The sequence below is a fragment of the Macaca fascicularis genome, chromosome 5, assembly GCF_037993035.2.
Source record: "Macaca fascicularis isolate 582-1 chromosome 5, T2T-MFA8v1.1".
In the NCBI taxonomy this organism is placed as follows: Eukaryota; Metazoa; Chordata; class Mammalia; order Primates; family Cercopithecidae; genus Macaca; species Macaca fascicularis.
The window spans coordinates 189,924,767-189,950,923 of NC_088379.1; the positions used below are offsets into that span (position 1 = coordinate 189,924,767).

General features: G+C 41.8%; 2 protein-coding genes across 9 annotated transcripts in view; one reads left to right on the forward strand and one right to left on the reverse strand.

The window, feature by feature from the left end:
• Positions 1-249: 249 nt before the first annotated feature.
• On the forward strand, positions 250-4,279 carry SLC25A4 (solute carrier family 25 member 4). Its single transcript, XM_005556412.4, has 4 exons — positions 250-467; positions 1,761-2,247; positions 2,758-2,898; positions 3,818-4,279. The coding sequence occupies exons 1-4, from the start codon at positions 357-359 to the stop codon at positions 3,973-3,975; spliced, it is 897 nt and encodes a 298-aa protein (XP_005556469.1). The 5' UTR covers positions 250-356; the 3' UTR covers positions 3,976-4,279.
• A 15,493-nt stretch (positions 4,280-19,772) lies between these two features.
• The window catches only part of CFAP97 (cilia and flagella associated protein 97), a 48,001-nt gene continuing 41,616 nt past the window's right edge, over positions 19,773-26,157 (reverse strand). For 6 of the 8 annotated variants that reach the window (XM_065545751.2, XM_065545750.2, XM_005556414.5 and 3 more), the window contains exons 4-5: positions 22,019-22,169; positions 19,773-20,922 (exon numbers count right to left, since the gene is read on the reverse strand). In XM_065545751.2, coding sequence (XP_065401823.1) covers positions 20,792-20,922; positions 22,019-22,169 — 282 coding nt within the window. In that variant the 3' untranslated portion in view covers positions 19,773-20,791. The remainder of the gene's footprint in view (positions 20,923-22,018; positions 22,170-26,157) is intronic. The other 2 variants (XM_045391910.3, XM_074040866.1) reach the window with 1 other exon arrangement.

Genomic DNA, 26,157 nt, shown 5'->3' on the forward strand with positions numbered 1-26,157 from the left:
TGACACGGTGTTCCTTGGGCTCGGCGGGACAGATAACATGAATGTGCCCTTTAAATGTCCCAAGTTGCAGGGACAGCCCCCGGCCCAGCCCCGCTCCCGGAAACGCCTTCGCCCCCGATGCCCTCTGAAGCGGGAGGAGGGGGCGCCGCGTTCATGCCCAGCCAATGCGCGGCGCGCGCGCCGGCCGCGACCCGCCTCCTCTCGCGAGAGCCCGGCGCGGATATAAGGGGGGGCTGCGGGCTAGGCGGCGGCCCCTTCGCGTCGCGCAGGGTCGGGGACTGCGCGGCGGTGCCAGGCTGGGCGTGGGCGAGAGCGCGAGCGGGCTGCCTGCGGGCTGAGTGCGTCGAGCTGTCACCATGGGTGATCACGCTTGGAGCTTCCTAAAGGACTTCCTGGCCGGTGGTGTCGCCGCTGCAGTCTCCAAGACCGCGGTCGCCCCCATCGAGAGGGTCAAACTGCTGCTGCAGGTGAGGACGGCGCGGTGCAAGGGGTGGCGCGGGCGCGGTGCGAGGCGCGGGCGCTGGCGAGGTGGGCCGGGCGGGGCGCGCGATGCGGCGCGAGCTGCAGGGTGCGGGGCGCCGCGGAAAATCTGCGCCAGGCCACAGGCCCGGGCGCCCGCCCGCTTGTGGGGGAAGAAGGTGCCCTCTGCGTAGAGACAGGTCCAGCGTCAGTCGCAGATTCCTGGTGTCGGGTGGCGCCCGGCGTTCGGGTGTCTATATATGGAAACCCACCCGGAGCCGGTTTACGTGTGCCAGATCCTGCGCCCGTGACAGCACGGGCGTGCACTCAGGCCTGGAGGCACCTAGTGATTGCCAGTATTTTTGGCACCGTCTTATGCGCACGCACCTTTACAATGAAAACACCAAAATAATCATCACGCAGGAATTCCCTTATCGTATCTCACGCACAGTGCTGTATGCAGGCTGACGCCTTCATCTTTATGTAACCTCTGTGAGAGAGTTTTTCTTCTCCATTTTACAGATGAAGCTGAGGTTTTGAAATGTTAAGAAACAATTTTCGGAATAAACTCAGATCATCCTGTCTCCAAATCTTTTCCTCCCCTACCTGGTCGCTGAATGGCTTATCATCATCCTCCTGTTTTTCTCCACCTGCCCAAAAGGTCAGGGCCCCTCAATGAGGAAGAGCCCAATTTGGGAGTCAAAATTGCTAACAAAACCCCCCACAAATTGCTCACAAAGGCAGCGAACCCTCAATAATTGATTACTTGGATTGTCTGCTTGAAAACTTTGGAGCCCTAATGCTTAGTGGATTTATTCTCCTTCCTCTATTAGAGCATCTACTAGAGATCCTCATCTCCAGGGTGATCAGAGTGACACTGAGAAATTGTCATTTTTTGGCCATCATGTCTATTAAATCCAAAGCCCTTTGAAGCAGGGAGTGTTACTCATTCTGTCCCCCAGTAAGCCCCTCATACAGTTCTCAGACCTAGGGAAAGTGAAATAGATAAATGGCTAGCTTTATACAATTCAGTCACCTCTTCAGTTTATTTGGGGCAACACCTTTTCCCTCAAATACCCTAATAATTGAAGCCACATTGGATTATTTTGGCTTGTTATCTAGTAACTAACATGGATAACAGTATCCATTTACATGTCCTCAGTATCCATTTGATTTCCTCATCCTTTTTTTCTTCAAAAAAAAAAAAAAAATCTAGGAAGTGCAAACCTTCTTTTTTCTCCTGTCCTCTTCCCCTGTCTCTGCCCTGCCTGTCCTCTATCACCCACCCTCCCCTCCACCAGGTCCAGCATGCCAGCAAACAGATCAGTGCTGAGAAGCAGTACAAAGGGATCATTGATTGTGTGGTGAGAATCCCCAAGGAGCAGGGCTTTCTCTCCTTCTGGAGGGGTAACCTGGCCAACGTGATCCGTTACTTCCCCACCCAAGCTCTCAACTTCGCCTTCAAGGACAAGTACAAGCAGCTCTTCTTAGGGGGTGTGGATCGGCATAAGCAGTTCTGGCGCTACTTTGCTGGTAACCTGGCATCTGGTGGGGCCGCTGGGGCCACCTCCCTTTGCTTTGTCTACCCGCTGGACTTTGCTAGGACCAGGTTGGCTGCCGACGTGGGCAAGGGTGCCGCCCAGCGTGAGTTCCATGGTCTGGGCGACTGTATCATCAAGATCTTCAAGTCTGATGGCCTGAGGGGTCTCTACCAAGGTTTCAACGTCTCTGTCCAAGGCATCATTATCTACAGAGCTGCCTACTTCGGAGTCTATGATACTGCCAAGGGTGAGAGAGGGGCATCAGGGGAGAAGGAGGGCGGTGTGGATAGAGGATCCTACGGGATCTGTAACTCACAAAGGACTTGATATATATCCATCTTGTTTTTTTCTAGTCTCTGGGATAATTGAGGCTTCTGAATGAGGAGGTGGTGTGCATAAATTAATAGCTAAAGCAGTCTTCGTGTCCTCTACTGAAATACACTCTGGCCTTTAGTTATTAAGAGAGGAGGAAGGGGGAGCCTGTCTCCCTCTAGACACAGCCATAGCAGTTACTGAGTTTAACTTGAAGCCACTTCCAGTGCCCTGCATATGAGCAGAGCACTGGCTCCCCGGGGTCCAGAGACGGCAGCAGCCACCTTTGCTGGCCGCCTGCTCATACGTGAGGCACCTGCACAGGGGCAGGTTCCCCGCAAGGTCAGAGCGTGCAGCTGGAGGTGCGGTGGCCTCTCTCCCTCCACCTGCTTTCTGCTGAGAACAGTCGCTTCATAGCCGTTCGGCTTCTTGGCTCTGTCCACAGGGATGCTGCCTGACCCCAAGAACGTGCACATTTTTGTGAGCTGGATGATTGCCCAGAGTGTGACGGCAGTCGCAGGGCTGGTGTCCTACCCCTTCGACACTGTTCGTCGTAGGATGATGATGCAGTCCGGCCGGAAAGGGGGTAAGCTGGTGCTCTACTCATCTAAACCTCTTTATTTTTGCCCGAGGAGAACGTTTTACAGTGTTCCTTTCAGTCTTCCTGACTGGAAATTAATTTTCAAAATTATTTGATAAGGACTTAGGGAAGAAAGATTGTATTAATTTCCCCCTAATAGGATAGTTGACATTCTCAACTATCCTATTAGGGAAAAGTTTTTTCCATTTTATTAAAGAGATGGTAAGAACATCAACAGAAAGATACTTAGATGTGAATTTAACTAGGTATCTAGCGTTGTAGAGACCCTAGGCCCTCTTCCCTATGAGCCTGGGTGCAACAGCTGGGGAGAAGTAGTAGCTGCTGCTTACGGAGAACTCTCGCTTCCCTCTGACTTACAGGTGTTAGTGGGATGGGGTGTTTGGCTGGGTAGAGATGGCCTGAAGCAATCTGTTGTGCCATAAAAAGTTTTGGCTTCTATAGGGTGAACCATATGAAATTGCCACTTTAAAAATCAAAAACAGTCCAATGTTAGCAGTTTCATATGTTTCAACTCGTTACAGCCTTTTATTTTAACTGCATAACCTTGTGCAGTATCATCTGACGCTAGGCCGCAGTTTGGTCCTCCATGAAACAAAGTAACCACGTAGCGTAATACTCCTGCTGCTCTGCGCCCTTCTTGTTTCACAGTCGGGCAGTCTGTGAATTACTTGGTTAATTGCCCCAGTTCTTCACTGACCTTGAACTAATGGAGTAGGAATGACAGGAGGCCCAGCCTGCCAGTTAAGCAAGGAAGGACATGTCCAGTGGAATGTTGCATGGAGCTGGGACTCCATGCCCAGATGACCCTGATTTTATACAGCTGGTAACAGTGTGTGCAGGTATCTTTCAGAGGAAAGGTCTCTTTCCCCCAGCGTTATGGAGCCCTCACCGTTTGTTTCCACAGCTGATATTATGTACACGGGGACAGTTGACTGCTGGAGGAAGATTGCAAAAGATGAAGGAGCCAAGGCCTTCTTCAAAGGTGCCTGGTCCAATGTGTTGAGAGGCATGGGTGGTGCTTTTGTATTGGTGTTGTATGATGAGATCAAAAAGTATGTCTAATGTAATTAAAACACAAGTTCACTGATTTACAGTGACCTTGATCCACAAGTTCACAGATCCATTGTGTGGTTTAATAGACTATTCCTAGGGGAAGTACAAAGATCTGGGATAAAACCAGACTGAAAGGAATACCTCAGAAAAGATGCTTCATTGAGTGTTCATTAAACCACAGATGTATTTTGTATTTATTTTACATTTAAATTTCCACAGCAAATAGAAAATAATTTATCATACTTGTACAATTAACTGAAGAAGTGATAAGAAATAACTGAATGTGAAACATCAATAAAGACCACTTAATGCACGTTTTCTATTTTATTGAACTCTTATTAACTGTAAAATGCGTTTTTAAAAGATCAAAAATGTATATTTTCTAGCATGATTCATTTATCAGTCAGTGGCCAAGCTTCTAAATGCTAGATATTATATTGAGTATGTATTATATGAGAACATACAATGCTTAAAGTTCCATTTTTCAAACTCAGGCAGGTCATATTCTATCTTACCCAGTGTTGCTGTAGGCTAGAAAGTGACAATGGCTTTTGTAATCCTGCCTTGTTTTAGGCACTTTCCTGCAGTCTTTAGAAATTCTGAGATTCTGCTAAAAGCTTTAAGTCACAGTCTGGAGAATTTTCTATGATTAGGAAATGCTCTGTTTTCATCCCTTTAGATAACTGTGACACCTAGAATTTTATGATAAGTGGAGAGTGTTCATTGAAAGTCAAGGCCAGGTGCGGTGGCTCACACCTGTCATCCCAGCACTTTGGGAGGCAGAGGCAGGCTTATCACTTCAGACCAGGAGTTCAAGACCAGCCTGGCCAATGCAGCGAAACCCCATCTCTAATAAAAATACAAAAAATTAGCTAGATGTGGTGGTGCACACCTTTAATCCCAACTACTCGGGAGGCTGAGGCACCGGAATCGCTTGAACCTGAGAGACAGAGGTCACTGTGAGCTGAGATGGCCACCACATCCATCCTAAGCAACAGGGCAAGACCCTGTCTTAAAAAAAAAAAAATCAGTTGTCTTAGTTCAGGCCACTATAACAAAGTACTGTAGACTGATGGCCTATAAGCAACAGAAACTTAGTTCTGTAGACCGGAGGTCCAAGATCAAAGTGCCTCTTTGGTCAGGTTCTAATGAGGGCCCTCTTCTGGGTTGTGGATTACTGACTTCTTGTATCCTTACATGACAGAAAGAGCGACAGAGCTCTCTCTAGTCCCTTTTATAATCTCACTAATCCCATTCATGAGGGCTCTACCCGCATGACCCAGTTACCTCCCAAATGCCTTTCCTCCAAACACCACCACTTTGGGGGTTAAGATTTCAACAGATGAATTTTGAAGGGACACATTCAGTCCATAGCAGCAGTTATCAAGCTAGTATTTAATACCTCTTAGGCCCCGTGGAAGGGAGAAAAGATAGGAGGGGAGAAAAGGTGAGATGCCATTGTTAGATAATTTAAGACAGTACATCTTGCTTGAGAAGGAATAGAAAGGAAATGAAATCGGGGGAGGGAGTGGTGGGAGATGGAGACTTTGAAAGAAAATAACTAGATTTAGAAGCATGGGTGTGGAAAGCATCCTTCAGTACTTCTGTAAGAATTTATCAAGACCTACAGGAAGTCAGTTTTGCATTTGCCCCTCCGAGATTTGTGAGCCAGGGGAAAATACTTAGAATTTCAGGTTGGAAAGTTCACACTTTGGGACCAGGAAAAGACCAAACAGTTGCTCTAGTCTCCTGGATTGTGACTAATCGGAAGACCTGTTGGGATTACAGGTGTGCACCACCGCACAGCTAATTTTTTGTATTTTTATTAGAGATGGGGTTTCACTGCGTTGGCCAGGCTGGTCTTGAACTCCTGGTCTGAAGTCACTCATTGTGATAAGTCCCTGTATCCTTGGCAAAGCTTGAAAGGCAGGCAAATGTCTTCTCGGTGTTTTCTAACGGGTGGTTGGGTGGTGGGGGTTGGTCTCTGTTCTTTACCTTGCTTACCAAGCCCTTCCACGAACTCACTCCTGCCTCCCCAGCTAAAAATTAGCTGTGTTGCTTTTACCACAGTTACCAAGGTCTGAGTTTTATAAAATCCAGGATCACATCTGACCTTACCTAGTAGATATCTAGGCCAATAGAGTCTAAAGGGCTAAAAAGAAGGTACCTCTCCATCCTGTGTCCTAGAGGTGAGGTAGCACATGTGCAGTTAGAGGCCTCCTGGATCCATTGTCCTCCTGTTGCTTTTCATTCTAAGGATAATATGAGGATCCAAATCCTGTCGCTGATAGGGAATAAAAGCAGGGCAGGCTAGTAGGCAAGTACTTTCATGGAGTGTATCTCAAAGCAGGGCCCAAGTTTAGGAGGAGGGAGACCTGACACAATGAATGAACAGTGCATGCTCCCAACCCAACCAAGAAACATAATTGTGTTCTGGTCTTTAATCTTGGCATGGAAGGGGGAGGGAAGAGGCATGAACATTTATTAAGTAGTGCACATTGTCCACATTCTGCATGTGACCCAGATGTCGGCCCTCCCACTTCCTGCTGAGGTTATCTCTAATGAACGTTACCCCAGGCCCTGCTGAGCCAGTTCCTTACCGAGGCCACTTAACTCACCAGGAATTCCTAGAACCCTCAGCCTCTGACAGAGTGCTGGGATCTGGCAGGAGAACAGGCAGTACTTCCCTCACTAACCTACCCTCATGCCATACCATCACTGTGCAAAGCTGTGTCATGCTGGAAGGTCTGGTTTACGTAAAAGTGGCAACCTCGAATTGAGCATCCGACTCTTGGGTACCCGCCCCAGGAATTTCTCATCAGCCCTGTTTCCCACACAGCTCTCTCCTAGGCGCAGCCCTCCCTCACCGCCACCACCCCCTGCCCCAATCATTTTTAGGTATTTTCTCCCCTAAAGCCTCACCTATTGGCATCTTACATCTTTTTAAGACCTTATTTTAAATGTATGAGAAAAATTATGGAGGATGATACAACATGAGTGAGTCCATAACGGTAACAATTGGACACTAAAACAGTAAAAACTTGTCTCAAGTATTTGTGTTGAAATCTCAATTAACTGAGCGACTGCTTCCGTTCCATTTTATTCTGTAAAATATGTGGTATCCCTTGTGTTGAGGTGGCATTTACTAAACACCCACAAGGTGCAAGGCTGCAAGAGAATGCAAGCACCGCAAGAAGGACTTATCTTCTACACCTGCGATAATGCCCAGGCTGGAGAAGGTGTGTAGCAAGTTTCTGTTGGATGTAAGAAGGAGCGAGAAGGGAAGGTGCATCTAAAAAGCACAGGGAACCTACAAAATACTTGGGAGAGGGTTTCATCAGTTCGGGTGAAATCCTGAACATGCAAAGCACCGTGGGGGTGGCCAGACAGGCTTGTTGGAGTTGTATAATGCAATGAATAAAAACTTACGGCTGCCTTAAATACAAATTTCAAGCCCTTAAATAAAATTGAACAAAGTCTACCGTGTCATAAAGATTCTTTGCTTTTCTGCTCCTCCTGAATAGCAGTAATTTTATTAATCCACAATAAAGTATAGTTGATCTCATTCACAGATTACATATCTGTAAACTGGCTTCACTGACAAACTTTATTTGTAACCACTTTAAGGTCCTTGGACACACAGCGATGTTGCCTGACACACATGTCCCCAGCTGGAGTGGAACAAGGTGACACTTACCCGGCCTTTTCATTTCAGCCTCATCCTGTAAACAAGCATCCTGTTCACGTGTTTACTTCATGCTACAGTAATTCTGCTGTTTAAAAAGGCCCCCAAGCTTTGTGCAGTGGCCAATGCGGTTTATCTGAGGCACAATCATTGCCAATTAACCCCCAAGCAGAGTGCACAAGTGCTGTTCCTCAGCACAGGAGGGCTAAAACATGCCTTGTGGAAAATGCATGTGTCAGAATAGCTGGCTTCGGGCCTGGGCCATGAGCTCAGTGTTAACCATCAGCAATATATATTAAATAAGGTGTCTTTAAGTGTAAATACATAAAACAAGGTTATGTATGATTTTTGTGACCAGCGGCTCATGGGAACCTAACCTTGTATTTCCGCTTGGCAAAATGTTTCAGTGTTTGCCTCAACTTTGTAGTATGTAACTCCTGTGAATAATGGGAATCAGCTGTCTTACCATTTTTGAAGTCATAAACATTGTAGAAAGATCACCAGCCAGGCATGGTGACTTGTCCATAATCCCAGCACTCTGGGAGGCCGAGGTGGGAGGATCACTTGAGCCCAGAAGCCCGAGACCAGCCTGGGCAACATAAGGAGACCTTGTCTCTACAAAAAATAAAAGATTAGGTGGGTGTGGTGATACATGCCTGTAGTCTTAGCTACTCAAGAGGCTGAGGAGGGAGGCTGCAGTGAGCTCTGATTGTACCACTGATTTCCAGCCTGGGAGACAGGGTCAGATCTGTCCCTAAACAACAACAAAATGCCTCTAACATGCCTCACATCAAACATCTCGTGTGTGACTTTTGTGTGTTCTACATAGTCATTTTAATTTTCGTAGCCCTTTAAGGATTAGATGAGTTTAGTTTTGCCATTTTTGCAGTCACTGATGAATCACACATATTGAGTGACACCCATGTATGGCTTCCTGTCAGCCTGAATGCCATAACCAATGCAAAAGCTTCATATGGTCCTTGCTCTCAGGGGCTTTCTTTTATTAGGCAAGTAAAACAGACTAAAAATATGTGAGACGTGACTTAAGTAACACACCACATAACATATAATCTTAAGTCAGTGTTTCCTCAGCTTTTTCTAGCTAAAAGCTTATTTTAGTAACCCAAATGTGATGTGATGAAGGCATGGATTAGAATGATGGCAATGAAAATGAGTAATGTGTTTTGAAGAACAGAAAGGACATGATACAGACATTGAAGAAAAAGGTTAATCAGGCCAGGCACGGTGGCATACGCCTATAATCCCAGCACTTCGGGAGGCCGAGGTGGGCGGATCACGAGGTCAGGGGTTCGAGACCATCCTGGCCAACATGGTGAAACCCCATCTCTACAGTAAAAATACAAAAATTAGCTAGGCGTGGTGGTATGCACCTGTAGTCCCAGCAACTCGGGAGGCTGAGGCAGGGGAATCGCTTGAAACTGGGAGATGGAGGTTGCAGTGAGCTGAGAGTACACCACTGCACTCCGGCCTGGTGACAAAGCAAGACTCCGTCTAAAGAAGAAGAAAAAAAAATGTTTATCAGTGAGAATGCCAAGGTTTTATGCCTTCATGTTTGAGGGAAAAATAACAATATGTTCATTGCACCTGGGAAAAACAATTTTCATTCTTGATCCCTAATCCAAAAATCTGAAAACCAAAATGGTCTAAAATCCAAAACTTTTCGAGCACTGACATAGTGCCACAGATAGAAAATTCCACACTTGACCTTGTGATGGGTCACAGTCAAAACTTTGTCATGCATGCAATTATTAAAAATACTGTATTAATGACCTTTAGGCTATGTGTGTACTGTGTATATGAAACATAAATGAATTCCATGTTTGGACTTGGGTCCCATCCCCAAGGCATCTCATTATGTATATGCACATATTACAAAATCTGAAAATACCGAAAATCCAAAACGCTTCTGTCCAAGCATTTCAGATATGTTACATACAACCTTTAATGACTGAAGTAACATTAAAAATATCCGGGAAGGGACCTGGCAGGGTGGCTTGTGCCTGTAATCCCAGTACTTTGGGAGGCCAAGATAGGCAGAACTGCTTGAGCCCAGGCGTTCAAGGCCAGACCGGACAACATGGCGAAACCCTGTCTCCACAAAAAAAAAAAAAAATTCAGCCAAGTGTGGTGGCACACGCCTGTAGTCCTGCTACTTGGGGGGCTGAGGAGGGGCGATTGCTTGAGCCCAGGTTGAGGCTGCAGTGAGCCATGTTTGTACCACACTGCAGCCTGGGCAACAGAAAAAGACCCTGTCTCAAAGAAAAAAAAAAAAAGACTCATCCATCTTCTGTCTTCAAGAGACCAAGCTCACAAGTAAAGACACCACAGGCTCAAAGCAAAGGGTTGCAGAAAGATCTACTATGCACAGAGAAATCAAAAAAGAACAGGAGTCACTATTCTTGTATCAGATAAAACAGACTTTAAACCAATAAAAATTAAGAAGGACAAATAAGGGCATTACATAATGATAAAAGGCATAATCCAACAAGAAGCTTAACTATTTTAAATATACACACCCAACATTGGAACACCCAGGTTCATAAAACAAGGTCTTCTTGGCCTATGAAAAGACTTAGACAACCACAAAAGAACAGTGGGAGACTTCCACACCCCACTGACAGCAGTAGACGGATCATCCAGGCAGAAAAACTAACAAAGAAACTCGACCTAAACTCAACACCTGACCAACTGAACCTCACAGACATCTCCACAGAACACTCCGCCAGCAACCACAGAATATCCATTCCTCTCATCTGCACACACAACACACGGACCAACCACAGGCTCCATCATAAAGCAAGTCTCCAAAAATAAAAAAAACCCAAACTGAAACCATACCAAACACATTCTCAGACCACAGTACAATATAAATAGAAACCAATACCACGATCTCTCAAAACTACACTAATACATGGAAATTAAACAACCTGCTCCTGAATAACTCCTGGATACACATCGAAATTAAGGTAGAAATAAAAGCACTTTGAAATTAATGAAAATAGGGACACAGCTTACCAAAATCTCTGGGATGCAGCTAAAGCAGTATTAAGAGGAAAGTTTAGAATGGGCGTGGTGGCTCATGCCTGTAATCCCAACACTTTGGGAGGCCGAGGTGGGTGGATCGTGAGGTCAGGAGTTCGAGACCATCCTGGCCAACATGGTGAAACCCCATCTCTACTAAAAATACAAAAATCGTCCTGGCATGGTGGTGTGCACCTGTAGTCCCAGCTACTTGGGAGGCTGAGGAGGGAGGATTGCTTGAGCCTGGGAGGCAGAAGTTGCAGTAAGACAAGATCGCGCCATTGCACTCCAGCCTGGGGGACAGGGCGAGACCCTGTCTCAAAAACAAACGAACAAAAAAACCCATACAGAAGATCAGTGAAACCAAGAGTTCTTTGGGGGGGGGGGGGAGATTAATACAATGCTAGCTTAGCTAGATTAACAAAGAAGAAAGATCCAAGTAAGTATAATCAGAAATGGCAAAGATGACATTACAACTCATCCCACAGAAATACAAAAGATCCTCAGAGAATACTATGAACAACTATGCACACAAAATTTAAAATCTAGAGGAAATGGATAAATTCTTGGAAACACACTATCTCCCAAGATTGAATCAGGAAGAGGCTGAAACCTTGAATAGACCAATATATCAAGCTCTGAAATAGAATCTGTTACCAAAAATAAAAATTCAAAAAAAAAAAAAAAAAACCCTGCAAAAGATGGATTCACAGCCAAATTCTACCAGACATACAAAAAAGAACTAGTACTAATCCTACTGAAACTATTCCAAAAAAAACCAACAGGAAGGGATCCTCCCCAACTCATTCTTTGAAGCCAGCATCAGCCTGATACCAAAATCTGGCAGAGATACAACAAAAAAAGGACTCTTCAGGCCAATATCCCTGATAAGCACAGATGCAAAAATTCTCAACAAAATACTAGTAAACTGAATCCAACAGCATATCAAAAAGTTAATTCACCAGGATCAATTAGGCTTTATTCCTAGGATGCAAGGCTGGGTCAACATATGTAAATCAATAAATGTGATTTACCACATAAACAGAATTAAAAGCAAAAACCATATGATCATCTCAATAGACACAGAAAAAGCTTTTGGTAAAATCCAACATCCCCTCATAATTAAAAAAAAAAAAAAACCCTCAATAGACTAGGCATCGAAGGAACATACATCAAAATAATAAGAGCCCTCAATGACGAACCCACAGCCAACATCATACTGAACAAGCAAAAGCTGGGTTTCCCTTGAGAACTGGAAGAAGACAAGGATGCCTGCTCTCAGCACTCCTATTCAACAGAATATTAGCAGTCCTGGCCATAGCAATAAAAGGAATCCAAAAGGAAAATAAATCAAACTATTTCTCTCTCTCTCTCTTTTTATTTTTATTTTATTTTTTAGACAGAGTCTTGCTCTGTTGCCCAGGCTGCTGGATTGCAGTAGCACGATCTCAGCTCACTGCAACCTCTGCCTCCCAGGTTCAAGCGATTCTCCTGCCTCAGCCTCCCAAGTAACTGGGACTACAGGCGCGTGCCACCATGCTTGGCTAATTTTTTGTATTTTTAGTAGAGACAGGCATTGTGTTAGCCAGGATGGTCTTGATCTCCTGAACTCGTGATCTGCCTGCCTTGGCCTCCCAAAGTGCTGGGATTACAGGTATGAGCCACCACGCCTGGCCAAACTATCTCTCTTTACTGACAATATGATTCTATATCTAGAAAACCCTAATGACTTTGCCAAAAGGCTACTAGAACTGATGAACAATTATAATAAGATTTCAGGATACAAAATCAACGTAAATTTATAGAAATCAGTAACATTTCTCTACACCAGTAACATCCAGGCTGACAGGCAAATCAAGAACACAATCCCATTTATTATAGCCACAAAGAAAATGAAATACTTAGGAATACAGCTAACCAAGGAGGTGAAAGATCTCTAGAAGGAGAACTATGAAACACTGCTGAAGGAAATCAGACATGACAAAAATAAATGAAAAACATTCCATGCTCATGGGTTGAAAGATGTTAAAATGGCCATGCTGCCCAAAGGAATTTACAGACCCAACACTATCTCTATCAAACTACCAACATTTCTTCTAATTTCTTCATGGAATTAGGAAAAAAAAAAAAAAAAAAACCATTCTAAAATTCATATGGAACCAAAAAAGAGCGAGTATTAATAGCCAAAGCAATTCTAAGTAAAAAGAACAAAGCTGGAGGCATCACACGGGCACAGTGGCCAAAATAGCATGGTACTGGTACAAAAACAGAGTAGAATAGAATGGAACAGAAGAGAAAACTCAGAAGTAAAGCTTCACACCTACTACCATCTCATCTTCGACAAGGCCATCACCAACAAGCAGTGGGAAAAGAATTCCCTGTTAAGTAAATGGTGCTGGGATAACTGGCTGGCCATATGCAGAAGATTGAAACCAGACCCATACCTTTCACCATGTACTAAAATTAACTCAAGATGGATTAGATATTTAAATGTACGACCTCAAACTCTAAAAATCCTAGAAGAGGCCAGGCGCAGTGGGCTCACACTTGTAATCCCAGCACTTTGGAAGCCTGAGGTGAGTGGATCACTTGAGGTCAGGAATTCAAGACTAGCCTGGCCAACGTGGTGAAACTCTACTGAAAATACAGAAAGTAGCCGGGCACGGTGGCACCCTACTCAAGAGGCTGACGCAGGAGAACCACTTGAACCAGGGTGGCGGAGGTTGCAGTGAGCCACTGCACTCTAGCCTAGGTGACAGAGCCAGACTCTGTCTCAAGGGAAAAAAAAAAAATCCTAGAGAAAAACCTAGCAAATACCCCTCTAAACATTGACTTTGGCAATGAATTTTTGGTTAAGTCCTCAAAAGCAACTGCAACAAAACAAAAATTGACATGCGTGACCTCACTATTCTAAAGAGCTTCTGCACAGCACAAGAAACTGTCAACAGAGTAAAGTTACAGAATGGGAGGAAATATTCATGAACAATGCCTCTGACAAAGGACTAATATCCAGAATCTACAAGGAACTTAAATCAACAAGCAAAAAATAATCCCATTAAAAAATAGGCAAAATCAGCCGGGCGTGGTGCCTCAAGCCTGTAATCCCAGCACTTTGGGAGGCCAAAGCGGGCAGATCATGAGGTCAGGAGATTGAGACCATCCTGGCCAACATGGTGAAACCCCATCTCTACTAAAAATATAAAAAATAGCTGGGAGTCGTGGTGCACGCCTGTAGTCCTAGCTACTCAGGAGGCTGAGGCAGGAGAATCGCATAAACCCGGGAGGCGGAGGTTGTGGTGAGTTGAGATCATACCATTGCACTCCAGACTGGGCGACAGAGCAAAACTCCATCTCAAAAAAAGGGCAAAATGTCAGGAGTTTGAGACCAGCCTGGCCAACACGGTGAAACTCCATCTCTACTAAAAATACAAAAATTAGCTGGGCGTGGTGGTACAGACCTATAGTCCCAGCTACTTGGGAGGCTGAGGCAGGTGACTCGCTTGAACCCGGGAGGCGGAGGTTGCAGTGAGCCGAGATCGCACCACTCCAGTGCAGAGCACTGGGCCACAGAGCAAGACTCCACCTTAAAAAAAAAAATGGGCAAAGGAGATGAACAGACACTTCTCAAAAGACATGTAAGTGGACAAGAAACATGAAAAAATGTTCGTTATCACTATCAGAGAAATGCAAATCAAAACCACAATGAGATACTATCTCACACCAGTCAGAATGGCTATCATAAAAAGTCAAAAAACAACAGATGCTGAAGAGGCTGTGGAGAAAAGGGAATGCTTATACACTGTTGATGGGAATGTAAACTAGTTCAGCCACTGCAGAAAGCAGTTTGGAGATTCCTCAAAGAACTGAAGACAGAGCTACCATTTGACCCAGCAATCCCATTACTGGGTATATACCCAACGGAAAATAAAGCCTTATTCCAAAAATACACATGCAATTGTATGTTCATCTCCATGCTATTTACAATAGCAAAGACATGGAATTGACCGAGGTGCCCTTCAGTGGTGGACTGGATAGAGAAAATGTGGTACATATGCACCAAGGAACATGACACGCCATAAAAATAATGAAATCATGTCCTCTGCAGCAACGTGGATGGAGTTGGAGGCCATAATCCTAAGCAAATTAACACAGAAACGGAAAATCTTCTCATTTCTAAGTAGAAGCTAAACACTGAGCATGCACGGACATGAACATGGGAATAGACACTGTGGACTACCAGATGGGGAAGGGAAGGAATGGGACGTGGACCGAAAAACTACCCATTGGGTAATATGCTCATTGCCTGGGTACAATATACATGTAACAAACCTGCATATGTACCCTCTATATCTAAAAGTTGAAAAATTCTAAAAAAGTGTTCAATCTAATTATTAGTCAAAATAATACAATTAAAATCACAATGAGCTATATTAAATATCTACTTGAATAGTTAAAACTTTAAAAAAATGACTGAAAGGCCAGTTGCTGTGGCTCACACATGGAATCCCTTTGGGATTGCAAGGACTTTGGTTGGCCTCGGCAGGAGGATTGCTTGAGCCCAGGCACTCGAGACCAGCCTGGGCAACACGGCGAAATCCCATCTCCACAAAAAAATACAATAATTAGCTGGACATGGTGGCGCATGCCTGTTGTCCCAGCTACTTGGGAGGCTGAGGTGGGAGGATCGCTTGAGCCAGGGAGGTCAAGGCTGCAGTGAGCCATGATCGGGCCACTGCACTCCAGCCTGGGTGACAGAGCAAGACCCAGACTCAAAAAAAAAAAAAAAAAAAAAAGAAAAAGAAAAAAAAGACTGACAATAATATTAACGAGTCTCTAGAGCAACACAAACTTACACTTTTGTGGAAGAAGGAGCTGTTACACTCACTGTGGAAGACTCTGGCACTGTTAAACACAAGCACGGCTCTGAGCCAGCAACTCCACTGCTAACTGCATGCCCAACTAAAACGTACACACAGAGCAACCAAGGCACGTTTACAAAAGTCCTCACATCAGCATTATTTGTAATAGTCAAAACCTAGAAACCACCCACAATATCCATCAACCACATAATAGATACATGAATCATGGTATAGTCAAGTACTAGAATACTACATAAAAATCAATGTGAACCAATTACAGCTACATGCAACAATATCAAAGAATCTCACAAACATAAAGATGTTGAGCTACAAAGTCATACATAAGAGCATAATCCCATTTATATGAAGCTCAAAAACAGGCAAAACTACACTCAAGTGTTAAAAGTGAAGACAGTAGTTAATGGAACAATTAGATTTTTCTAGTTTGTACAGGTAACTATGTGGGAAACAGATATATTTGCTTACTGCTGCATATTTTCTGCATGAAATAGATTCTCAGAATGCAATCAAGAACAAAGCACCCTCCAGACTTTGCAGACTAGCTATAATTCCAAAATGTATGAGATAAAATGTGATGTGTGGTTTTTTGGTGAAGACTATCATTGCAATATATATCCTGTAAGAATTTGGCACCATAGTTTTTATCATTTTTGGTGACTCTTCAAATACGTTTTTTTTTTGAGATGGAGTCTGGCTCTGTTACCCAGGCTGGAGTGCAGTGGCGTGATCTCGGCTCACTACAACCTCTGCCTCCTGGGTTAAAGCGATTCTGCTGCCTCAGCCTCCCGAGTAGCTGGGACTACAGGCACACCACCACCATGCGTGGCTAATTTCTGTATTTTTAGTAGAGACGGGGTTTTACCATATTGGCCAGGCTGGTCTCGAACTGCTGACCTTGTGATCCGCCCGCCTCGGCCTCCCAAAGTGCTGGGATTGCAGGTGTGAGCCACCGTCCCCGGCCTCAAATTCTTTTACTATCTTATAATTGTGGATTAGAGTCATGTGAAAAAACTCTGTCTCATTATAGTAAAATAATGATGTTACCTCTTAAGTTTTATTTTGTAAACCAGTTAAACCTCAAAAATGTCATCTAGGGCAAATAGTGCAACTTACCTGGATTTACCAAATAAATTTGGAAATGGAAGCATAGAATCTTGAGTCTATTATGGTGGCTCCAAAAATATCTCTAAATGAATTAAAAATCCATCACCAGAATTGAAAAATCAAATAAAAATTTCTGCCATAACATAATCCTATTTGCTCTAGCGTTCTTTCTCTTTGCTGTTGAGAGCTCAGATAAGCTACTGCAGGAGCTACTCGGGAATTTATTCCAATGGCGCTAGTTTTATTAAACCCTCATAAAAAGTTCCTAAACTGATGTTTTGCAGCAAGCTTTAGGTGTTTATTACTCATACAGAACACGTAAGAAACGATGTACATGACTACTTTTAAAAAATATTTATTGGCCAGGCGCAGTGGCTCACGCCTGTAATCCCAACACTTTGGGAGGCTGAGGTGGGTGGATCACTTGAGGTCAGGAGTTCGAGACCAGCCTGGCCAACATGGCAAAACCCCATCTCTACTAAAAATACAAAAAATTAGCCAGGCATGATGGCGTGTGCCTGTAATCCCAGCTACTCAGGAGGCTGAGGCAGGAGAATTGCTTGAACCTGGGAGGCGGAGGTTGTAGTGAGCCAACATCGTGCCACTGCACTCCAGCCTGGGTGACAGAGCGAGACTCCATCTCAAAAATACAAACAACAACAACAAAAAGCCCATTTCTTTAAGCTGTAAGAGTGTCCACTGTATTGTAGTACCATAACAATTTTACAGAAGCAATTAGATGATGTAGTTTAAATAAATTCTGATTAAGAATATAATTTTAAGCAAACTCTTTTCCATGTAAATATTATACTTTCAAAGACAGAAATAACTGACACCATCCTTCCAACTTTATTCCTACTAATTCTTGGTCTTGTAAGGCACGTAAAAGTTATTCTGATTTTGAAAATAGGAACAAGACAGCGCATTTTAGAGATAAACATAGGATCAAAACTCAGTTATCTTTAATGCTTTTATTTCCTTCTTCATTATGCCAGGCTAGTTCTAAATGCCTAAAATACATTAAAATGGAACAGAAAATTTTAAAAGGATGTTAATTTTAAGTTTCTTACTAATCTTTACTCATAGAAATAAAGAAGCCATAACTGTTAAGCACATTTTCTAAGATTGTATATAATCATTTATGGGTTAAGACTTTTTTGGCATTAAAGATAGTAAACTTTTTATGAATTTAATTATTAAAGTATAATCAACTCACATCTTTGGATTTATATTGGTCTTAACATGTTTCACAGTATGCAGTATTTGAAGAATCTGAAGATGAGAGGCACAGTCATCACTTACCCGTGACCGTCACCTTCTTAAAGCTGTCTAGATACCTATTTTGGACACTCGGGTTAGCAGGGAGAAAACAACTGCATTACACTACATTTTTCAGCAAACCGAAGAACTTTATTTGGAGTAATCGCCAAGAAAACAGCTTTTTATGGAAACTGAAAAGGACAGTAGAGGAAGTATAAGAGCTACCCCTTAAGAAATAACTTTAATAGTTAAAAAACTTTCATAGAATCTTACTAAAAAGGAGGCAACATTAGTTCTAACTTTTGACAGAGATAAAAATAACTGAACAAGAATCTGGCCTAATAACCAGACCTCAGATTACTATACTTTCTAGTTATAGATGTAAATCTTCAAAGTACATATATTCAGTACAGGTCAAAAAAATATAAAATAGTGCTCGACCATCCTTTACTTTTTCATGTCCTTGAAAACAAAAAGAGTAATATACTTAAGTAATTCCTTAAGAATGTCCCTTAAACTATAATAACTTCAGAGCATCTTGACTTAGAGAATATACCACATTTTCCAACTCCTATTTGTCTAGTCATATTCATTATATATAAGTAACCATGACAACAGAATTGTAAGTTCTGCTTAAAAGACTGTTGCCCTTTCCAACTTTTACTTTAAGTTGGATCCCTGTTATCAGTAATACTTAGATGAACTTCCCCTTTCAAAGTAGTAAAAACTAAAGCATTAAATTAGTACCTAAAATCAAAGTACAGTTTTTATTTATAAAACTATTGTGTTGTATCCTGACATGTGGCAGCAAAGATAATATAAAATGTATTCAGAGACTAATGCCATTATGAACAGAAAAGACTATATATAAATATATATAATCTTTATATATATATATAAATCTTTTTTTAAAGATTTTTAAAATAAAATTTATAAAAAAGATTTTATATATATAAAAAGATTATATATATAAAACATTTTTCTGGAACAACTTAAAAATCAATTTTTAAAAAACTGATTAATTCACTATTGGACAGATGTTCAAAGGCTAAATTTAAAATTCAGCATTATCTTCCCTCTCTTGAAATACAGGTTATATAAACATTCAAAGTACAGTAAGTTAAAAAACAAAAGAAAATAAAGCCTTGGTTTAGTATAGCTAAAGCTTACATATACAGCAGGTGTAATAACATGTTCATCAGAACAGAGCATCAAATAACAATGAATGAACATTATGGCCCTCTAAAGAAGAAGAACCTCAAAGCCAGGTTGTGGTCACATGAATTATTTAACCTCACTGCGCCCACGTTCGCAGGCCCTACCCTCAACAAAATCTATTAATACAAACTAAAACCGAGACGTTTGAATTGATGTTTTGGAAAATGTAGTAACACGTTACTGTTAAAGGTGCTAAGGAAAAAGCATTCAGCATACGTGCTACAGAGCCTGACCACTGGAAAACAGAAATCTTACTGTGGCTACAGATCAAAAATTCATACTGAAGACAGACATTTGTCATTTAACATGGAACTTTTCCAATACATTTTAAGGGCCTACTGAAAAGGCTAGTGGTGAACAACGATGGTAACAATGAGATACCATACTTTGCTATACAAAAGCCTAAGTTTGACAGAAAAAAAATTCTAATTTGGAAAGTCAGCAGTATTAAACCCTATCTGCCATTACCAATTCCGTCAAGATTACTAGGTCTTTAAATGTGGGGCTGGTAAAAATAATACTTCCAGGGTTCAATCAAACAAATCAGAGTAAACCAAAACAAGAAAAGTAGCCAATATTTAAAGCAGCAGCCTCAGCAAACGTGTGATTTATTTCCCTTTTTGTTCAAATTTTAGTTTTCTCAGGCCTTATAAATACTTACTGGAATTTCTAAAGCATTTCTTTCTTACGCTAGGTCTTCTCTAGTAACACAGTAAATACTGAATTACCTAAAACGCTGTCCAGCACACCCCAGGATCTGCTTCTTGGCTCTTCATGCTGATGGTGCCATTTCACTGATTCAACAAATACTATAGGTTTTGCTTATGATGCAACTGATGTGGTCCTTAAACTATTCACAAGTTAGAAGACTGTAGCTCTAAAACCTACCTCATTTCTAAGAATCATAAATAGGACTTTACCTGAATGCATAAAAACACAAAGGGAAGCTTCTAAGTTGAACTTTCTAATATTCATATTTGAAATGGTTTGGAATGGTTGATCAAACTTTTAAGATCTAACACTCAGTGCACTTATACAATAACTAGATACCTCTGGTGAATTACAAGAATTGCTCCAATAGAAGCGTCTCTCAATCTGCTCATCAAATCTAGATCAGCTCTACCAATGAAAACACATTTCAAGATTTGTTTCATAATCAGTGTTCAATCTCATACAATCAAGCTACGCCATGCCACGTAAGTTCTAAAGCAGATGAAAAACAAAGCCAGCCAAATTTAGGAGCTAAGCTCATGGTATAACGCTTATAAAGAAATGAAAATAACACAAATTGAAAACTATATAGTGAACATCTTGAGTACAACATGCAATGATACTATCATTACTATTTTGACAGCATGACAATGGAATCAATTTCTATAATGAGAAGATACACATGCATACCACTATTTCTCTATTAAGAACACATCTTATATGAATACATCCTCAGGAAACACTCTTTACATTAAATCGTCTTTTTGACAATAATTTTGCACTGAATAACAATAAATTACAACGCACTGTTGTACACCTTAAATTGCTAAACGGTATTATAGATGTTTACACAGAGAATTGTCGTAATAGCACGAGCACTTCAATAAAAGTTGTGTGAACAATGTTTAAAGTAAAAAAAAGTGTTTTATAACCAAGCTGTACGGACATTAGGGGGTTTAGGTCTTCTTCGAGGGTGGCCACTGGAGGGGTCAACAGCTGATCGCTCACTCCTACAACTGAGACCACTCGTAGCACTGGATGTCCTGGAAGCTCCTCCTGAAAATACACAAAGAAGAAATATCTGAGAAACTTCTCTTCACTTTAAGTCCAGACTAGTTTTTCTTCCACATTCTATGTGTGTCTAATAGTCTAATGCAATGATTCTCGACTAGGAATGCACTTCAGAATTCCCTGTGGAACTCAAAAAATATAGTAACAAACACACCCAGATGCCACCCCAGGGGATTCTGAGGCACTGGACTGGCATGGAAAACAAACATTTGTAAAAGCTTCTCAAATAATTCATGCGAAAAAAATCCCTTCGTATAACCATTTATATACTACATTTAGGGACAGTGCTAAAGTATGACTTACTAAAACAAGACCCTGTCTTAGTCACTATACCACGGAAGCAAGGTTTGGAGAAGAATAAATGGAACTACTAGTCATGAGAGTTGAAGACTCACACGGGGCAGGCGCTGGGAAGTTGTGGCATCGAATGGTTTGGTATTACCTTCTATTTATTACATAGTTTAGAATGCATACATCAAGTACAATATAAACTTCTGTAAAGGACACTGACCTTTCTAGATGTTGCACACTCCGGCACTAAATGGTCACTCCATTCTTGTACTCTCTGGGACACACAACTGGCTAGGTCTGTAACTGATCACACAACAAGCCTTACTGCTTACTGTAAAGTGGTAAGGCTTGCTGTGTGATCAGTTTGCTAATTTTTGTTTTAGTTATCCAGTAAGTAAAAAAAAGCACATATAAGGGCTGGAGTCTATTAGCAATAATTCTTAACTACCTAGGGAGAATGTTTCAGCAGCTTTTAAACAGCACATCTATGCATTTCTTCCCTCAATCAACTTTAAAATTAAAAGTACTTCCTCAATTACCTCAGAACCTACTGATATTTTCGATTGTTTTATCTCCTGGTTTCCTTCCTGTCATTATAGGCTGTAAATGAAACCTGAAATTAAGTGAACTAATACAAATAAAACAAAACATGACAGTGAGAAATAACAGAATGCACTCCAGTGCTGGCATTTAAAACTCTATCAGAATAACATAAGTGACATTTTTTTAAAAAATGGATACAAGATACAAACAAATATAAAATAATTTTGATCTATTTTGTCCTGCTTACTTAATGGGCTGTATTGGCCGAGAGTGGATCTGGCTCGTCTGGACAGTGGTGATGAGCTGAGATAGCCCATATTGCGATGATAGTCCATCAGTTGTTCTGAGCGTTTCATACCTACTGTTGGTTTCACAGCCTCAAGCCTTTTCAATAAAGCCTTCAATAAAGACAGTCAATTTGAAAGCCAAGGTTAAACAGCAATCATTTTTAACAAGGCAATACATTCTAGAGCGTGACACTCACTTTCTTTCCTTTTTTAAGAGATAAGATCTTACTCTGTCACCCAGGTTGGCCTGGAACTCCTGGGCTTAAGGAATCCTCCCATCTCAGTCTCTTAAGTAGCTGGGATTACAGGCGAGACCCCACCACATCCGGCCAAAAGATTTTAAATCATTCCTGACATACCATGTGAAAAACATATTTCAGATAATTTAATTTCATAAAAATCCAAGGGTTTTTGCCTATCCCACAGCTCACCAAACCACTGTGATATAACAGTTCATCCAGGGGTGTCCAACAGAGAGAATACAGTCACGGGTTGTTAGTTTCTGTTTCTGGTTGGGCCAGTAAAGCCCCTTCCTCATCTCTCTTTCCTGCATATCGCTAGAGACAGAAACTAAAAACCATGGCTTCAGGTTGCTAAAAGCCTAAAACAGAACAACAAACAACAAAATCAGGTGGGTTAGACAAGCTTGCTAGAGGACTGATTCTTTTGTGCCAGGTTAGTCTTAGGAAAGGTGCTGTAAGTTGAAATAAAATACATTAAACCTGATTTTCTCACAGACATGATGTAATGGGAGTTATAATGCTAAGAACCTAGTGTTAAAACCTAGGACTGACCACACACACATGGAAGCTACCACAGATTCTCCACATGTACGTTGTAGAGCAGTGCCTTTCACCGTTTCCTTTGCATAGTGCCTCGAGGGCTGGTAGGCCACTGGGGAAAGGCCAGCAGGGAGGGCCCTTGGGTCTTCCCCTGCTAATTTCTACTAGCCCAGCTATGCTTTCTGCATTGTCTGTTTTATATACTAAAGATTCTGCATAACATTTAATTTGGAGAAAAAAAGCTTTTACTGTTAAGAAGTTTGAAAACCAATTAGTAAAGAATATAAAGTTTTTAAAAAAGATATGTAGGCTGGGCACAGTGGCTCATGCCTGTAGTCCCAGCACTTTGGGAGGCCAAGGCGGGTGGATGACCTGCTTGAGCTCAGGAGTTCCAGACCAGTCTGGACAACATGGTGAAACCCTGTCTCCATTTTAATATTTTAATTAAAAAAAAGGATATATAAACCAATTGGCCAAGGCAATACAGTATCCAATAACATGGTAATTTTTTACAATTCAGTAACACAGACTAATGTATAATGTTCTAAATTTTGTTTATAATTATTTCTTAAAAGGTGAAAGAGTTTATTCTGTTGGCTTTTCATAGGCATTGTTGAGAAAGAAATACTGAGGAAGACCAAACCGCTTGGGGAATTGATCCATGATTGTATTTTGTTATTTTCTTTATTGATTCAAACTTTCTCTGAAGGAAGCTAATCTTATTTGCAAAGGGAGTACTGACCTGCACTAAGTTTCACATTAAAAAATCAGACTCATGAATTCAGTCATAGGACAAGTTTTCTCTGTACAATCTTTTTTTCTTTCTTCCTTTTATTGTGGTAAAATGAAACCACATTTTAAGCACTTCTAAGCGTACGGTTCTGTGGCATTCTGTACGTTCACACTGTTATGAAACATCACCACCGACCCCTCCCAAAACTCTTCTTCCACTTGGTGTTCGATCAGTTTCACCCCTGCCCTTCTGCGCTGAGTTCCTGAGCAGCAATTCCAAAGCAGGAAGAGATGGTGGAAGAATAAGCCAAGATATGCAGGGGAAGGGCCATTTAGAAAAGGGAGAGGAGGTTGTTATAGAAACAAAAGGAGGCTTGGAGGCAAACGGCAGAGGGTGCGAAACACACGCAGAACCGGACACAACAACCGAGAACATCTTTACTGCCTGCCTGCATGCTGCTCCTTCTGTGTGAAGTGCCCCTCCCTAGTTTTTAGCCTTCAAAAGCTAGAAAAGAGTCACCTACTCAAATTACCCAACTAGTGTTAGTGGTGCCCTTTGCTGAGCTGAGTTTTGATTTGAACGTGGTTCCACCTGACTGTAAAGTCCACGGTCTTCCATCATATTCTCTTTCTTGCATTGTGGACAGAGAAGCTGTGTGATTCCGGTGTCCAAACCTCCTGAAATTGTATCTTCTCTACCTGCAGTTTATAAGTGTACTGGAACTTCCTGGGGTCACATCTTCAGTGTCTTTCACTAGCAGAGTGCATCTGCCGTTCTGTCTGATTATCCTATTAACTACGCACTGAGCTGTGCAGGGTAGAAAGGACAAGACAGAAGACCTGGTATTTTCAGTTATCTTTCAATTTTGCTTTTTTGCTGGTAGAAGTCTCAATGTCTATTAAACTCCTAATGTCCTAAGTTTATTTATTTGGTTGGATGAGTATTTTTTCTTTTACAAATTTTAAGATAATTACAATACTTATTCATCAGATACAAAACAATATAGATGTGATCAAAGTCAACTCTGAAATAATTGTACAATAATGCAAAAAGTAAACCCATTCTGGAGTCTGATATATAAATTATCAAGTTTACACGCAGAAACTTAGGGAAATAAGAGAGAAATGATTCGGCTCATGTACCCAAATCACACGGAACAATACCATGTGTCCATCTGAGTGTTACATGAATAAAACAAGCTAAACAAAAGCTAAAGGATGTGAGAAATAACTCGTCTATAGAAATAATATCAAAATACAAAGTGTTGATTACCCTAAATTTTAAGGTGTAAACTAACCTTGTCCGACCTGTGGCCTGCAGGCTGCATGCGGCTCAGGATGGCTTTGAATGCGGCCCAGCACAAATTCATAAACTTTCTTAAAACATTATGAGATTTATTTTTTTGGCAATTTCTTTTTTTAGCTCATCAGCTATGGTTAGCATATTTTATGTATGGCCCCAGACAATTTTTTTTCTTCCAATGTGGCCGAGAGAAGCCAAAAGAGTGGACACTCCTGGTGTAAGCCCCAAAATCAAAAGTGTATGCATTTTAATTTAGTCATCAATTTAGAACTCTTATGTAAAACTTAAAAAACAGTAGTTCAGGTTGGGTGTAGTGGCTCACATCTGTGGTCCCAGCATTTTGGGAGGCCAAGGCAGGAGGATTGTCTGAGCCCAGGAGTTCAAGACCTCCCTAGGCAACATGGCGAGACCCCGTCTCTTCCAGAAAATACAAAAATTAGCCGGGCATGGTTGTACGTGCCTGTGATCCCAGCTACCCAAGAGGCAGAGGAGAACGGCTTGAGTCCAGGAGGTCGAGACTGCAGTGAGTCATGATCACACCACTAGACTCCAGCCTGGGTGACAGAGCAAGACCTTATCTCAAAAAAAAAAAAAAAAAAAAAAATCCAAAATGCTGTAACAATTCTAATACAGTGATAATAAATGTAAGGTATATAGTCAGAAAGATTTGGGCTTAACACTTGGCTCTGCCACTGATTGTATCCTTGATCAAATTCCATGACAGGGATATTAATAATGAAATAACCTCAGAGTTAGTTTTTAGTAATTAAGTGATATAATGCATCTACAGTGCTTAAAACAGTGCCTAGTATCTAGCAAAAACTTATTCAGGCTGGGCGTGGTGGCTCACCCCATAATCCCAATACTTTGCAAGGCTGAGGCAGGCAGATTACTTGACGTCAGGAGTTCGAGACCAGCCTGGCCAATACAGTGAAACCCCATCTCTACTAAAAATAGAAAAAAAATTAGCCCGGTGTGGTGGCAGGCGTCTACAGTTCCAGCTACTCAGGAGGCTGAGGCATGAGAATCACTTAAACCCGGAAGGTGGAGGTTGCAGTGAGCCGAGACTGTGCCACTGCACTCCAGCCTGGGTGACAGAGTGAGACTCCTTCTCAAAAAAAAAAAAAAAAAAGAACTTATTAAAATTAGTGATATTGTTAATACTGCTGTATTTTCTAGTTGTCTGACATGCAACAACAGTATTATCTTCCAGCTAAGTTTTAAAGTACATGATAGTTAGGGGAGTATTTTATATTCCTTCTTTTTTTTTTTGAGATGGAGT